This window comes from Haemorhous mexicanus, chromosome 31 (genome assembly GCF_027477595.1).
Source record: "Haemorhous mexicanus isolate bHaeMex1 chromosome 31, bHaeMex1.pri, whole genome shotgun sequence".
Lineage (NCBI taxonomy): Eukaryota > Metazoa > Chordata > Aves > Passeriformes > Fringillidae > Haemorhous > Haemorhous mexicanus.
Genome location: NC_082371.1, coordinates 4,294,360 through 4,310,362, shown reverse-complemented (window position 1 = coordinate 4,310,362; position 16,003 = coordinate 4,294,360). Strand labels below are relative to the sequence as shown.

At 65.5% G+C, this 16,003-nt stretch overlaps 3 protein-coding genes across 5 annotated transcripts; 2 read left to right on the top strand and 1 right to left on the bottom strand.

Moving 5' to 3' along the window:
- The first annotated feature begins 279 nt into the window (after window positions 1–279).
- On the top strand, window positions 280–5,307 carry VPS72 (vacuolar protein sorting 72 homolog). Of its 2 annotated transcripts, XM_059871022.1 has the most exons (8): window positions 280–434; window positions 1,661–1,813; window positions 2,349–2,460; window positions 2,916–3,095; window positions 3,326–3,467; window positions 4,467–4,826; window positions 4,910–4,932; window positions 5,032–5,307. In XM_059871022.1, the coding sequence occupies exons 1-7, from the start codon at window positions 318–320 to the stop codon at window positions 4,911–4,913; spliced, it is 1,068 nt and encodes a 355-aa protein (XP_059727005.1). In that variant the 5' UTR covers window positions 280–317; the 3' UTR covers window positions 4,914–4,932; window positions 5,032–5,307. The 2 variants fall into 2 exon arrangements, with proteins under 2 accessions (XP_059727005.1, XP_059727004.1); XM_059871021.1 differs by lacking the exons at window positions 4,910–4,932; window positions 5,032–5,307 and having other exon boundaries at window positions 4,467–4,889.
- Window positions 5,308–5,448: 141 nt separating this feature from the next.
- On the top strand, window positions 5,449–12,081 carry TMOD4 (tropomodulin 4). The gene is made up of 10 exons (XM_059871023.1): window positions 5,449–5,965; window positions 6,453–6,587; window positions 6,656–6,812; window positions 7,571–7,693; window positions 8,745–8,834; window positions 9,666–9,796; window positions 10,032–10,139; window positions 10,258–10,401; window positions 11,385–11,529; window positions 11,953–12,081. Exons 2-10 carry the CDS (start codon window positions 6,465–6,467, stop codon window positions 11,973–11,975), a joined length of 1,044 nt encoding a protein of 347 aa, XP_059727006.1. The 5' UTR covers window positions 5,449–5,965; window positions 6,453–6,464; the 3' UTR covers window positions 11,976–12,081.
- Window positions 12,041–15,991, bottom strand: SCNM1 (sodium channel modifier 1). Of its 2 annotated transcripts, XM_059871038.1 has the most exons (8): window positions 15,861–15,990; window positions 15,311–15,381; window positions 15,140–15,228; window positions 14,315–14,415; window positions 13,548–13,633; window positions 12,616–12,746; window positions 12,426–12,531; window positions 12,041–12,224 (listed from the first exon to the last, which is right to left on the bottom strand). In XM_059871038.1, exons 1-8 carry the CDS (start codon window positions 15,909–15,911, stop codon window positions 12,125–12,127), a joined length of 735 nt encoding a protein of 244 aa, XP_059727021.1. In that variant the 5' UTR covers window positions 15,912–15,990; the 3' UTR covers window positions 12,041–12,124. The 2 variants fall into 2 exon arrangements, with proteins under 2 accessions (XP_059727021.1, XP_059727022.1); XM_059871039.1 differs by lacking the exon at window positions 13,548–13,633 and having other exon boundaries at window positions 12,041–12,303; window positions 15,861–15,991.
- Window positions 15,992–16,003: the final 12 nt, after the last annotated feature.

The following is a 16,003-nucleotide window of genomic DNA, read 5'->3' as shown; positions in this document are numbered from 1 at the left end:
CCCCCGTGACGTCACAGAGCCCTTGCACAACCCTGACACCCGGTGACGTCATATAGCACCCACATTCCGTCACATGACGTCACAGCTCGCACTCCCGCCCCGCGGCATCACAGAGCGCACACACGCCGCATGACGTCACCCCAAACAAAACGACGTCACTCACATAATGACATCACTCACGCGGTGACGTCACCCGCCGTTCCCCCGGTCCCCGCGCGGTGTCGCTCTCTCTCCCGGTCCATCCATCGCTCTGCGCTCGCTCGCTCTCCCCGCGCGGGGCGGGGCGCTCCCGGCAGGCGGGCGAGCCGAGCGCCGAGATGAGCCTGGCCGAGGGCCGCGCCCCGCGGCGGACGGCGGGGAATCGCCTCTCGGGGCTGCTGCAGGCCGAGGAGGAGGACGAGTTCTACCAGACCACCTACGGCGGCTTCAACGAGGCGAGCGGCACCGGCGCGGCGGGAGCGGCGGGAGCGGCGGGAGCGGGCCCGGCGCTCCGAGTGCGGCGGCGGAACCGCGAGGGCAGCGGGGCTGAGGGGTGCCCAGGGGGTGTCCGGGGAACGGGGATGTCCCGGGAGGAGCGTTTGGGGGACCCCGGGTGCTCCGTGCCGTGGGGTTCCGGGATAAGGGGATTCGGGATAACAGATCCCGGGGATTCCGGGATAACGGGATAAATCTCGGGATAACGGGATAAATCCCGGGATAACGGGTCCCACGGGGCACAGTGAGCACTGCGGGGATCCCTGGGTGGGATCCCGCGGCTCCCGATCCCAACATTCCCCATCCCAGGACTCAGTGGGATCCCACGGCTCCCAATCCCACATTCCCAACATTCCCAACATTCCCTATCCCAGGACTCAGTGGGATCCCACAGCTCCCAATCCCCCAGTCCCATCATTCCCATCATTCCCAACATTCCCGAATTCCCAACATTCCCAACATTCCCCATCCCAGGAGTGCGGGGACGACGAGAACTCGGTGCGATTCCATGGTTCCCAATCCCATTTTCCTACATTCCCAACATTCCCAACATTCCCAACATCATTCCCCATGCCAGGACTCAGAGGGATCCCACAGTTCCCAATCCCCTATTCCTATCATTCCCAACATTCCCAAATTGCCGCCATTCCCAGGAGTCCGGGCACAGACTCCTGGGAATGGTGATCCCGGGGTGGGATCCCACATTCCCACGTTCCCAACATTCCCACGTTCCCACATTCCCAATGTTCCCACATCCCAACATTCCCCCATTCCCACCTTCCCAGGAGTCGGGCGATGACGAGTACCGCAGGGCTCCCTGGGTGGGATCCCACATTCCCATATTCCCAACATTCCCAACATTCCCAGGAGTCGGGTGATGACGAGTACCGCGGGGTTCCCGGGGTGGGATCCCGCATTCCCACATTCCCATTCCCAACATTCCCAACATTCCCCCATTCCCACCCTCCCAGGAGTCGGGCGATGACGAGCACTGCGGGGTTCCCGGGGTGGGATCCCGCATTCCCACATTCCCATTCCCAACATTCCCCCATTCCCAACATTCCCACCTTCCCAGGAGTCGGGCGATGACGAGTACCGCGGGGCTCCCTGGGTGGGATCCCACATTCCCACATTCCCACATTCCCATTCCCACATTCCCCCATTCCCAACATTCCCACCCTCCCAGGAGTCGGGCGATGACGAGTACCGCGGCGAGCACTCGGACAGCGATGACGAGGTGGACTCGGACTTCGACATCGACGAGGGCGACGAGCCGGGCTCGGAGCAGGACGAGGCCGAGCCCCGGCGGCGCCGCCGCGTGCTCACCAAGGCCTACCGGGTACGGCTGCTACCGGGGGGGAAATGAACCCCCGGGTACCGGGCTGTTACCGGGGAAACGAACCCCCGGGTACCGGCTGCTACTGGGGAGGGAAATGAACCCCCGGGTACCGGGCTGTTACCGGGGCTGTTACCGGGGAAGTGAACCCCCGGGCACCGGGCTGTTACCGGGGAAGTGAACCCCCGGGCACCGGGCTGTTACCGGGGAAATGAACCCCCGGGTACCGAGCCGTTACCGGGGCTGTTACCGGGGAAGTGAACCCCCGGGCACCGGGCTGTTACCGAGCTGTTACCGGGGAAGTGAACCCCTGGGTACCGGGCTGTTACCAGGGCTTTTCCGGGGAAGTGAACCCCCGAGTACCGGGCTGTTACCGAGCTGTTACCGGGGAAGTGAACCCCCGGGTACCGGGCTGTTACTGGGGAGGGAAATGAGCCCCCGGGTACCGAGCCGTTACCGGGGCTGTTACCGGGCTGTTACCGGGGAAGTGAACCCCCCGGGCCTTCCTCGAGCCTTGGCTCGGTGCTGCCGCCCGCAGGAGCCGCTCAAGAGCCTGCGGGCCAAGAAGGCCGAGGGGCCGCGGGGCGGCGCCCAGAGGAGCAGGGAGGTGAAATCCGTGCCCCTGGAGCTGCAGGAGGATGTGGGAGACAGTGAGTGTGGGTGGGGTGGGATGGGAATGGGATGGGAATGGGAATGGGAATGGGAATGGGAATGGGGTGGGAATGGGAATGGGGATGGGAATGGGAATGGGAATGGGAATGGGGATGGGAATGGGGTGGGGATGGGAATGGGATGGGGATGGGATGGGAATGGGAATGGGGTGGGGTGGGAATGGGATGGGGTGGGGTGGGGATGGGATGGGAATGGGAATGGGAATGGGAATGGGAATGGGAATGGGAATGGGAATGGGAATGGGTGGGAGCAAGGTCTTGGTGATCCCGGAGGGAAATGGGATCCCATGGGAGAGCTCCTGGTTCTCCAGGGGTTGGGAATGGGATCCTGGGGATCTCTGGGTGATCCAGGGGTTGGGAATGGGATCCTGGGGATCTCTGGGTGATCCAGGAGCTGGGAATGGGATCCTGGGGATCTCTGGGTGTCCCTGCAGGCAGGAAGCACATGCGGCAGTCCACCACGGAGCACACCCGGCAGACGTTCCTGCGGCTCCAGGAGCGCCAGGTGCAGTCCAAGAGGAAAAAGGGAGGGACCAGCTACGAGCGGCCCCTGACCCAGGAGGAGCTGCTGGAGGAGGCCAAGATCACCGAGGAGATCAACCTGCGCTCCCTGGGTGAGGAGCGGGGTACTGGGAACGGGGTACTGGGAATGGGACAGGGACACTGGGAACGGCACTGGGATCCCAGGACCGGAGCTGGCAGTGCTGTAACGTCCCCGTGCCGGGCTGAGCCCTTCCTGCCCCCGTTCCCGATCCTGATCCTTTCCCAGTCCCATTCCTGATCCTTTCCCAGTCCCATTCCTGATCCTTTCCCAGTCCCATTCCTGATCCTTTCCCGACCCCAGAGAACTACGAGCGGCTGGAGGCGGACAAGAAGAAGCAGGTGCAGAAGAAGAGGAAGATCGTGGGCCCCGTGATCCGGTACTGGTCCCTGACCATGCCGCTCCTGCCCGAGCCCGGCCGCGATGACCCCGTGGACGTCGAGGGGTGAGTGCCCCCAGAATCCCAAATCCCAGCCCAGAGCCTCCCCTGGAGCTGCCCCAGAGGGGCTGGGCGGCACCTCAGAGCTCCCAAATCCCAAAATCCCAGTTTGGGGGTGGATTTGGGCACCGAATCCCGACCTGGGGCTGCCACCTTGGAACCCCCTAATCCCATGGGAAAAGCAGGTTTTGAGCTCCACCTTGGCGATCTCAAATTCCACATTGGAATTGCAGTTTTTGAGGCCCCAAATCCCTTTGGAATCGCAGGTTTTGGGCACGTCCTTGACGATCCCAAATCCCATGAGAGTCACATTTCTTGGGCACCACCACAAACCCCAAATCCCCCACTGGAGCTGCACCTTTTGAGGCCCCAAATCCCATGGGAGTCGCAGTTCTTGGGCACTGCCTTGACCATCCCAAATCCCCCATTAGACCCTCACCTTTTGAGCCTCTAGATCCCATTGGAATCCCCCCTTTTGGCCACCCCAATCCCCCATTGGAGCCCCACCTTTTGAGCCCCCAGATCCCATTGGAGTCACAGTTTTTGGGTACCACCTTGGCCATCCCAAATCCCCCACTGGACCTTCACCTTTTGAGGCCCAGATCCCTTTGGAATCCCCGCTTTGGGCCACCCCCAGCCCCGGGAGGCCCCGCTCCCAGCCCAGCCCCGCTCCCAGCCCTGCTCCCAGCCCCGCTCCCAGCCCAGCCCCGCTCCCAGCCCCACTCCCAGCCCCTCTCCCAGTCCCGCTCCCAGCCCTGTCCCGCTCCCAGCCCCACTCCCAGCCCAGCCCCACTCCCAGCCCCTCTCCCAGCCCAGCCCCGCTCCCAGCCCAGCCCCGCTCCCAGCCCCACTCCCAGCCCCTCTCCCAGCCCCGCCCCGCTCCCAGCCCCACTCCCAGCCCCACTCCCAGCCCAGCCCCACTCCCAGCCCCGCTCCCAGCCCCTCTCCCAGCCCCTCTCCCAGCCCAGCCCCGCTCCCAGCCCGGCCGCGGCGCTGCCGTTGCAGGCTGGACCCCGAGGCGCAGCCGCCGTCTCCGGGGAAGTGCTCGCGCACCTTCATCTCCTTCAGCGACGACGCCACCTTCGAGCGCTGCTTCCCGCGGGCGCGGGCGCCGCGGCTGCCGGTGCGGGAGCTGTGCCCCGTCACGCACAAGCCCGCCCTGTACCGCGACCCCATCACCGACATCCCCTACTCCAACGCCCGCGCCTTCCGCATCATCCGCGAGGCCTACCGCAAGTACGTGACGGCCCACGGGCTGCCCAGCGCCGCCGCCGCCGCCGCCGCCGCCGCCGGAGGGGCCGGGGACAGCCCCGGGGCACGGCCCGGCCGGCAGAAAATCGTCATCAAGCAGAGCGTCCCCAGTGCCTGAGGGCTGGGGTGTGGGGTTTGGGGTGTGGGAGTCCCTTCCTAAAACACAGAAAATCATCATTAGACAGTGTCCCCAGTGCCTGAGGGCTGGGATTTGGGGTGTGGGGTTTGGGGTGTGGGAGTCCCTTCCTAAAACACAGAAAATCAACATTAGACAGAGCATTCCTAGTGCCTGAGGGCTGGGATTTGGGATTTGGGCTGTTGGGATATTGGGATTGACAGCTTCCATGGTTTTGTTGAGGGGCTCCCTTCCAAAGTGTTGGCAGTGCCTGAAATCCCAGGATTTTGGGATGCTGGGCTGTTGGGATTTGGGATTTAGGGATATGGGGTCACCCATGGGAGGGATGTGTTTTTGGGGGTCACTGTTCACCAGGGGTGTTGGAGGAGGGAATAAAGTTGACGTGGGGCTTGGTTTGTGTGGGGTGAGGGGAGCCCCTTTTTCCAGGAGATCCTGCAACAAATAAAGAGGTTTGCAGAATCCTTTTTCCAGAAATGCTACAGAAAATGTGGGGTGGGAGCCCTTTTTCCAGGAAATCCTACACTAAACAAGGCTCACGAACCCATCCCTTTCCAGAAGACCCTGCAATAAAATGGGATTTCTTTCTCCAGGAAAGCCTAAAATAAAGTTTATGGGATCCCCTTTTCCAGAAGACCCTATAAAACTCATTCCCAGCTCCCCCAAGCCCCATTTGGGGGGGTCCAAACCCCCCGAATTCGGGGCTTGTGGGGCCAAACCCGCCTTGAGCTTTGTGGGGTTTGTAAAGGATCCGTGCCCCCCTCTTCCCCCGGCGGTTTTGGGGTCGGAGCTTTGCGGGGTTTGTGGGACTGGGGAAGGATCCGCTCTCCCTCTGCCCCCGGCGGTTTTGGGGTCGGCGGGGCCCCGCGGGGCCGGGGCGGGGCCCCCCCGTTCCCGATAAGGGCCGGGCACGGATCCGCCCCTCCCGGCCCGAATAAAGCGCTGATCTCATGCCCCGCGCGGCCCCAGAGCCTTGGGATCGGCCCCGGCTTTGGGATCGCCTTTGGGATCGGCCCCGGGGCTCCGGGATCGGCCCCGGCTTCAGGATCCGCTGTAGGAGCCCCCCCAGGGCTTTGGGATCGGCCGCGGGATCAGCCCCGGCGGTCGGGATCGGCCCCAGGTACGGCCCCGCTGTCCCCGCGCTGTCCCCGCGCTGTCACCTCCCCCTCCCCCCTCCCGCCACAGAGATCTGGGGGTTCGGGGATCCCGGAGCCGCTTCCCGAGGGAATTCCCACGCTCCGAGGGGGTGGGGCGGGGCAGGTGTGTCCCCACCCCGCTCTGGGGACAGCGCGGAGCGGCGCCTGTGGGGTCGCGACATTTGGGGACTCGCGGTTTGTCCCGCCTGTCACCCGCGGCAGGGCCGGATTTGGGGGGGACGCTGGCACTGGGGGGGGGGGGCAGGAGCGGGATGTGACCCTGGGAGGTGACAAAGGTTGGGGACAACTGTTGGGGGTGCTCCGTGTCCCCAAGCGCTGTCCCCGCAGAGGGCGGCACGGCCAGGTCCCCCCGTGTCCCACGGTGTCCCCAGAGCCCGCCAGTGCTGCCACGAGGGGGTCCCTGCCGCTGTCCCCCCGCTGTCCCCAGCGGTGTCCCCCCGCTGTCCCCAGGTCCCCGCGGCCATGACGCCGTACCGGCAGGAGCTGGAGAAGTACCGCGACATCGACGAGGACAAGATCCTGCAGGAGCTGTCCCCGGAGGAGCTGGCCCAGCTGGACGCCGAGCTGGCCGAGATGGACCCCGAGGTGGGCGCGGGCCGGGGGGCGGCGCGGGTGGCCGCGGGGACAGGCGGTGACACGGGCGCTGTCCCCAGAACGTGCTGCTGCCCGCGGGGCTGCGCCAGCGCGACCAGACCCACAAGAGCCCCACGGGACCGCTGGACCGGGACGCGCTCCTGCAGCACCTGGAGCGGCAGGCGCTGGAGGCCGAGGAGCGCCAGGACCTCGTGCCCTTCACCGGCGAGAAAAAAGGTCGGGGGACAGCGGCGACAGCGTGGGGACGGGCTGGGGACAGGCTGGGGACACGGAGGGGACCGGGCCCCCAGGCTCGGGTATATTTAGCTCGGCCTCGCCAGCGGCTCGGGTGTCCTGGGCGAGCTGGGCCCCCGCCAGCCCCGGGCACGGCCACCAGCCCTGGCAGGGCCACCCCCCGTGACAGCAGTGCCAGCCCCGGGCACGGCCACCAGCCCTGGCAGGGCCACCCCCCGTGACAGCAGTGCCAGCCCCGGGATGGTCACAACCCAGCGACAGCAGTGCCAGCCTCAGTGAGGCACTGCGATGATGCCACCTGAAGCCGTTTGTCCCGTGCCCCTGTCCCCAGGGAAGCCCTTTGTGGCCATGCCCAGTGTCCCCATGTCCCTGTGACTGTGCCCCTGTCCCCAGAGAAGCCGTTTGTCACCATGCACGGTGTCCCCATGTCCCGATGTCCCTGTGACCCTGTCCCTGTCCCCAGGGAAGCCCTTCGTCGCCATGCCCAGTGTCCCCATGTCCCTGTTCCCAGGGAAGCCCTCTGTGGCCATGCCTGGTGTCCCCATGTCCCGATGTCCCAATGCCCCTGTCCCCAGGAAAGCCCTTTGTGGCCATGCCCAGTGTCCCATGTCCCCATGTCCCTGTCCCCAGGGAAGCCCTTTGTGGCCATGCCCGGTGTCCCATGTCCCCATGTCCCTGTCCCCAGGGAAGCCCTCTGTGGCCATGCCCGGTGTCCCATGTCCCCATGTCCCTGTCCCCAGGGAAGCCGTTTGTCCCCAAGGCGGCGGCGCCGGCGCTGCCGCGGGAGGAGCAGGTGACGCTGGAGCCGGAGCTGGAGGAGGCGCTGGCCAACGCCACCGAGGCCGAGATGTGCGACATCGCCGGTGGGTGGGGACAGCGGGGACCGCGGGACCGGGAATGGGATCGGGGATGGGATCGGGATTGGAAATGGGATCGGGAATGGGATCAGGAATGGGATCGGGGATCGGGAATGGGATCGAGATTGGAAATGGGGATGGGATCAGGGATCGGGGATGGGGATGGGATCGGGAATGGGATCGGGGATCGGGGATCGGGAATGGGATCGGGGATCGGGGATCGGGAATGGGATCGGGGATCGGGGATCGGGGATGGGACCGCGGGATCGGGAATGGGATCGGGGATCGGGGATCGGGGATCGGGAATGGGGATGGGATCGGGGATGGGAATGGGATCGGGGATGGGGATGGGAATGGGGATAGGATCGGGAATGGGATCAGGGATCGGGGATGGGAATGGGATTGGGAATGGGGACATGGATGGGGTTGGAATGGGGGTGGGATTTGTAAAGGATGGGGCTGGGGTGGGATTTCCGTGGGATTCCCATGGGATTGGGATCTGGTGGGGCTGGGGTGGGATTTCCGTGGGATTCCCGTGGGATTCCCATGGGATGGGCTCTGCGCAGGCCGGGATCCCCGCGGGGCCGGGAGCGGCACCAGGAAGGGCCTCGGCCGAGGGTAACGCTGTCCCCGAGGGGCTGTGCCTGTCACACGTGTCACTGTCACACACCCGAGTGTCACACGGTGCCACTGTGTCACCCGGGGAGGGACACCGAGCACCAGGCCAGCACGGCACACCTGTCCTTGTGTCACACACCTGAGTGTCACATGGTGTCACTGTCACCCACACCCGAGTGTCACACGGTGTCACTGTCACCCACACCCGAATGTCACACACATCCCTGTCACCCCTGTCCCTGTGTCACCCACACCCCAGTGTCACACACACACACTGTCCCACAGTGTCACCCTCGGTCCCCCTCACCCTCTGTGTCCCCTCAGCTGAAGCAGCTCCAGCCCCACCTTCGGCTCCCGGTGCCACCTCCCCGGGGGGACAGTGGGGCCCTGTGTCCCCCTGTGACCCCATGTCCCCAGTGTCACCCCGCTGTCCCCGCAGCCATCCTGGGCATGTACACGCTAATGAGTAACAAGCAGTACTACGATGCCATCTGCAGCGGGAACATCTGCAACACGGAGGGCATCAACAGTGAGTGACAGGGACAGGGACAGGGACAGGGAGTGACACCGGGACAGGGGTGGGGACAGAGCCTGGGAATCCACAGGGAGTGACACTGGGACAGGGGTGGGGACAGAGCCTGGGAATCCACAGGGAGTGACACCGGGACAGGACAGGGGACAGGTGGACAAGTGCCTCCACAGGGTGGTTGGGGCATTATTTGGGGACCAAACTCGTGTGTCCCAGTGTCCCCACGCTGTCCCCGTGCCCCTGAGCCCCGTCCCCATGGTGTTCCCTTGTCCCCACGGTGTCCCCATGCCCCTGAACCCCATCCCCACACTGTCCCCATGCTGTCCCCGTGTCCCCGCGCTGTCCCCGCGCTGTCCCCATGCTGTCCCCGTGTCCCCACGCTGTCCTCGCGCTGTCCCCATGTCCCCGCGCTGTCCCCACGCTGTCCCCGCGCTGTCCCCGCGCTGTCCCCACACTGTCCCCATGTCCCCGCGCTGTCCCCACGGTGTCCCCGCGCTGTCCCCGCGCTGTCCCCGCGCTGTCCCCACGCTGTCCCCCATGTCCCCGCGCTGTCCCCACACTGTCCCCGCGCTGTCCCCACGCTGTCCCCACACTGTCCCCGCGCTGTCCCCGCGCTGTCCCCACGCTGTCCCCATGTCCCCATGTCCCCACGGTGTCCCCACGGTGTCCCCACGGTGTCCCCACGGTGTCCCCATGCTGTCCCCACGGTGTCCCCACACTGTCCCCATGTCCCCGTGCTGTCCCCGCGCTGTCCCCGCGCTGTCCCCACGCTGTCCCCACACTGTCCCCACACTGTCCCCACGTCCCCACGGTGTCCCCACGCTGTCCCAGGCGTGGTGCAGCCGGACCGGTACCGGCCGGTGCCGGACGAGCCCCCGAACCCCACGGACGTGGCCGAGACGCTGCAGCGGCTGCAGGACAACGACCCCGCGCTGCAGGACGTCAACCTCAACAACATCAAGGTGACCCCGCGCTGCCACCGCCCCCAGCGTGTCCCCAGGGGGCCTGTGCGACCCTCGGGGTGGGAGCAGTTGGCACCCGGGGTGTCCCTGTCCCCCAGATGTCCCCAAGGTGCCAGCTCCCACCCAAGCCCTCTGGTGACCCCGTGTCCCCAGTGTCCCCAGCACATCCCTGTCCCCGAGCCCCCTGGGGACATCCCAAGCCCTCTGGTGACCCCGTGTCCCCGGCTGTCCCCAGGACATCCCTGTCCCCACGCTCGAGGCCATCTGTGAGGCCATCAAGACCAACACCCACGTGCGCAGCCTCAGCCTGGTGGCCACGCGCAGCAACGACCTGGTGGCCAACGTGAGTCCCCCAGTGTCCCCCAGTGTCCCTGCACGGGTCCGTGCCTGTCCACCCATCGCAGGGACACCGAGGGCAGTGTCCCCACGGTGTCACTCTGGTGTCACCGGGGTGTCCCCAGGCGGTGGCCGAGATGCTGGAGCAGAACCAGAGCCTGCAGAGCCTCAACCTCGAGTCCAACTTCATCACCAGCGCGGGCATGCTGCGGCTGCTGGCGGCCATCGGGCACTGCCCCACGCTGAGCGAGATCCGCGTGGACAACCAGGTGACAGCGGGGACAGCGGGGACAGCGGGGACAGCAGGGACAGTGGGGACAGCGGGGACAGTGGGGACAGGGACAGCGGGGACAGTGGGGATAGCAGGGACACTGTCCTGGCGGCCATCGGGCACTGCCCCACGCTGAGCGAGATCCGCGTGGACAACCAGGTGACAGCGGGGACAGCGGGGACAGCGGGGACAGTGGGGAGAGCAGGGACAGCGGGGACAGCAGGGACAGCAGGGACACTGTCCTGGCGGCCATCGGGCACTGCCCCACGCTGAGCGAGATCCGCGTGGACAACCAGGTGACAGCGGGGACAGCGGGGACAGCGGGGACAGCGGGGACAGCAGGGACAGCGGGGACAGTGGGGACAGCGGGGACAGCAGGGACAGTGGGGATAGCAGGGACAGCAGGGACAGTGGGGATAGCGGGGACAGTAGGGACACTGTCCTGGCGGCCATCGGGCACTGCCCCACGCTGAGCGAGATCCGCGTGGACAACCAGGTGACAGCGGGGACAGCGGGGACAGCGGGGACAGCGGGGACAGCGGGGACAGGGACAGCAGGGACAGTGGGGAGAGCAGGGACAGCAGGGACAGTGTCCTGGCGGCCATCGGGCACTGCCCCACGCTGAGCGAGATCCGCGTGGACAACCAGGTGACAGCGGGGACAGCGGGGACAGCGGGGACAGTGGGGACAGAGGGGACAGTGGGGATAGCAGGGACAGGGACAGCGGGGACAGTGGGGATAGCAGGGACAGCGGGGACAGCAGGGACAGTGGGGACAGTGGGGACAGCGGGGACAGCGGGGAAGGTGACAGTGACCTGTCTCCAATCCCACAGTGCCAGCACCTGGGGGACACGGCGGAGGTGGGGGTGTGGCAGTGACACTGACCATGTCCCCCCTGTCCCCGCAGTGCCAGCGCCTGGGGGACACGGTGGAGGTGGGGGTGTGGCAGTGACACTGACCATGTCCCCACTGTCCCCGCAGTGCCAGCGCCTGGGGGACACGGTGGAGATGGCCATGGCAGCCACCCTGGAGCAGTGTCCCTCCCTGCTGCGCTTCGGGTACACCTTCACCCTGCAGGGCCCGCGGGCGCGCGCCGCCGCCGCCCTCACCCGCAACAACGAGCTCCGTGAGTGTCCCCAGGTGTCCCCAGGGGTGGACTGGGCTGTCCCAGAGACGAAGCCACCTCCAAAGGAGCTCTGGGAGTGTCCCCAGGTGTCCCCAGGGGTGGATTGGGGTGTCCCAGAGACGAAGCCACCTCCAAAGGAGCTCTGTCAGTGTCCCCAGGTGTCCCCAGGGGTGGATTGGGGTGTCCCAGAGACAAAGCCACCTCCAAAGGAGCTCTGTCAGTGTCCCCAGGTGTCCCCGGGGTGGATTGGGGTGTCCCAGAGACAAAGCCACCTCCAAAGGAGCTCTGGGAGTGTCCCCAAGGGTCCCCAGATGTCACCTGGGGGTCCCAGTGCTGAGCCCACCTTGGAGCGAGCTCCTGAATGTCCCCAAGTGTCACCAGGGCTGGGACTTTACCCTGACCCCCCCTTTTCTCTCCCCCCAGGTCGCCAACAGAAGAAATCCTGAAGATCCCCCCGTGCCCGCCCCGAGCTCAGGAACCGCTGGGAATAAAGTGGAAAAATTGTGGAAAGTGGTCCCAAAAAATTCCCACTTTATTCCCGGGGCTCTGGGGACACCTGGGGACACCTGGGGACACCTGGGGCCATTTGGGGACGTCAGGCTGGTGGCAGTGGTGGCGGCTCCTCCTCGTCGGAGTCGAACTCGGCGTTCCCGTCCTTCACCCAGTTCCCAGCGGGATCCTGGAGCCAGCCCCGGCTGGGACACAGGGAAAGGGCGCTGGGGCCTCTTCTGGGACTCGGGGGAACCTCGGGAATTTTTCTGGACATTTCTGGGACTTCGGGGGGATTTTTGGAGGCTTTTTTTGGGGGTTCTTGGGGATATTTTCGGGGATATTTGTGGGGATTTTCGGGGGGATATTTTCGGGCTTTTCCCCAGAATTCCCAGATCCCAACCCACCTGCGCAGGTGCAGGTGGTGCCGCAGGATCCGCAGCCGCTCCGGGCTCAGCCCCTCGGGACTTCGGGAATTTCCTTTCCTTCCCCGCTTCCCATCCTTGGGAGCGCCTGGGGGAGCGAGGAAGGGGCTGCTGGGAATTCCGGGAATGGGGAATTCCCGGGAACACCCCCCTGGAAGGGGCGGGGTCTCACCCTCTCTGTGTGCAGGGCCGGGGGTTTCGGCATTCCCGGCATTCCCGGGGTTCCGGGACGGCTCTGGTGGTGTCTGGGAATTTTTTGGGATCACCCCGGGGATCCCGGTCCGGGAGCTGCTGCCCTTCGACCTGGGAGGGGGAAGGGAGAGGGGGTGAATCCCAAAACATTCCCTTTCCTGGGAATCCCAGACCTTTCCCCGGTGCCCCTGGGTCCCTTTCCCAGCTTCTCCTGTTTGTTCCCGGTTTTTCCTGGTATCCCTGAGTTCCTTTCCCATCTTCTCCCATTCTTTCCCCGTTTCCTTCCCATCTTTCCCCATCTTTTCCCTGTTTCCCCCATTTTCCCCATTTTCCCGTTGCCCCCAGTTTTTTCCCCCATTTCCCCCCCATTTTCCCCATTTCCCCCCGTTTTCCCATTTCCCCCCCAATTTCCCCATTTCCCCCCGTTTTCCCATTTTCCCCCCATTTCCCCATTTTCCTCTGTTTTCCCCCATCTCCCCCATTTCCCCCAATTTCCCCATTTCCCCCATTTCCTCCCAATTTCCCCCATTTCCCCCCATCTCCCCCATTTCCCCCCAGTTTCCCCATTTCCCCCCATCTCCCCCATCTCCCCCATTTCCCCAATTTCCCCATTTCCCCCCCATCTCCCCCATGCCCCCCCCAGTCCCAATTTCCCGGTTTTTCCCCCCATTTCCCCCATTCCCCCCACATCTCCCCCATTTCCCCCAATTTCCCCATTTCCCCCCCATCTCCCCCATGCCCCCCCAGTCCCAATTTCCCGGTTTTTCCCCCCATTTCCCCCCCATCTCCCCCATTTCCCCCATTTCCCCCGATCTCTCCCCCATTCCCCCAATTTCCCCATTTCCCCCCCATTTCCCCCATGCCCCCCCAGTCCCAATTTCCCGGTTTTTCCCCCCATTTCCCGTCCCTCACGTGGCTCTCCGGCAGCAGCTGCTGTACGGGGCCGCTCTCAGCAGCGCGCTCCGGGCCAGGCGGCGCGTCCGCGCCAGCAGCGGCGCCTGCGAGGACACACCCCCTCAGGCCACACCCACCCGGGCCACGCCCACACACCGCACAGCCAACCAGGCCGCGCCCACTTAGGGCATGCCCAGAGGCCACGCCCCCATGGAACCCCCACACCCATATAGGCCACACCCACTCAGGGCAACACCCACATTGGCCACAACCATTTGGGACACACAATGTGCCCCCACCCACTTGGAGACCACACCCATCTTGAACCACACCCATACAGACCACACCCTCCCACGGACACACCCATGGAGGCCACACCTGCATCTAACCACACCCATATTTAACGACACCTACATTGACCACACCCATCTTGAACCACACCCATGAAGACCACACCCTCCCACGGACACACCCATGGAGGCCACACCCACATATAACCACACCCATATTTAACCACACCCACATTGACCACACCCATCTTGAACCACACCCATAAAGACCACACCCTTCCACGGACACACCCATGGAGGCCACACCCACATCTAACCACACCCATATTTAACCACACCTACATTGACCACACCCACATTTAACCACACCCACATTGGCCACACTCACATTTAACCACACCTACATTGACCACACCTTCCCAGGGACACACCCACAGAGGCCACGCCCATTTTGTGTCTCAGCCTTGGGGCCACGCCCAGCCCGGCCACACCCACCTGCACACCTGGGGCCACACCCGGGGCCTCCTGCGGGGTCACCTGGGGTCCCTGCAGGGCCACCTGGGGCCAGCGGTGCCGCCCGAAGGAACGCTGCAGGTCTGTGACAGAGGGGACAGGGACAGTGAGGGGACAGGGACAGGGACAGGGACAGTGAGGGGACAGGGACACTGAGAGGACAGGGACAGGGACAGGGACAGGGACAGTGACACTGAGGGGACACAGACAGGGACAGGGACAGTGAGGGGACACGGACAGGGACAGGGACAGGGACAGTGACAGTGACACTGAGGGGATACAGACAGGGACAGGGACAGTGAGGGGACACGGACAGGGACAGGGATAGGGACAGTGAGGGGACAGGGACATTGAGAGGACAGGGACAGGGACAGGGACAGGGACAGGGACAGGGACAGGAACAGTGAGGGGACACTGAGGGGACAGGGACAGGGGACAGGGACAGGGGACAGGGACATTGAGGGGACAGGGACAGTGAGGGAACACAGACAGGGACAGGGACAGTGAGGGGACACAGAGGGGACAGGGACAGGGGACATGGACAGGGACAGGGGACACTGAGGGGACACGGACAGGGACACGGACAGGGACAGGGACAGGGACAGTGAGGGGACAGGGACACTGAAGGGACAGGGACAGGGACACAGGGACAGGAGACAGGGACACTGAGGGGACAGGGACAGGGACAGGGACACTGAGGGGACAGGGACAGGGACACTGAGGGGACAGGGACAGGGACACTGAGGGGACAGGGACAGGGGACAGGGACATGGGGACTGCACAGGGGACAGGGCCACTGTCACTCACTGTCCAGGTGCTTCCTGCCCGCCCGGTGCAGCAGCAGCGTCTGCAGAGTGTCACACACGGGCCGCTGGGGACACAGCGAGCACGCCAGCCTGGGGACAGCAGGGGACACTGAGGGACACTGGGGGACACTGGGGACACTGGGGGACACTGGGGACAGCCGGGGACCCTCACCTGCCATCGCGCAGCAGCAGCGCCTCGTCCTCGGGGATGGCGCTGGCCAGCAGCTCGGCCACGCGGCGCCTCTGGGGACAGCAGGGCCACCCGCGGTCACCTCCCGCCACCAAACTGTCCCCAGAGTGTCCCTAAACCGCCCCCAAACCGCTCCCCCCGCGGCAAAGCCACCCTGGGGACAGCCCTGGGGAGGGCTGAGGGGACAGAGTGGGGCCGGGGAAGGACCTGGGGGACCTCGAGGGGACACAAAGGGACCGAGGGAAGGGTCGGGGGTCCCGGGGGGTCAGGAAAGAGTTGGGGACAGCCCGGGGAGGGTGAGGTGACACAGAGGGAGCGAGGGAAGGGTCGGGGGACCTCGAGGGGACAAAGGGGGACCCAGGGAAGGCCTCAGGGACCCGCGGGGCTGAGGCCGCGGCCCGGGGGTGAGGCCGGGGGAGGCGGGAGAGGCCGGGGCTGGGCCGGGCGGTGCCGGGGTGCCCGAGAGGTGCCCGGGGAGGGGTCCCGGGGATGCCGGGCGGTCCCGGGCGGTCCCGGGGGGTGGCGGCCCCACCTGCAGCGCCCCGAGCGGCCCCGGGTCGCTCTCGTCGCGCTTAAAGGACATGACGGTCCCGGCTAGGCCGCGGTCTCCATGGCAACCGCCACCGCCGCTTCCGGGTAGCGCGTCCCAGCGGACATACGGCGGGGGGAACCACC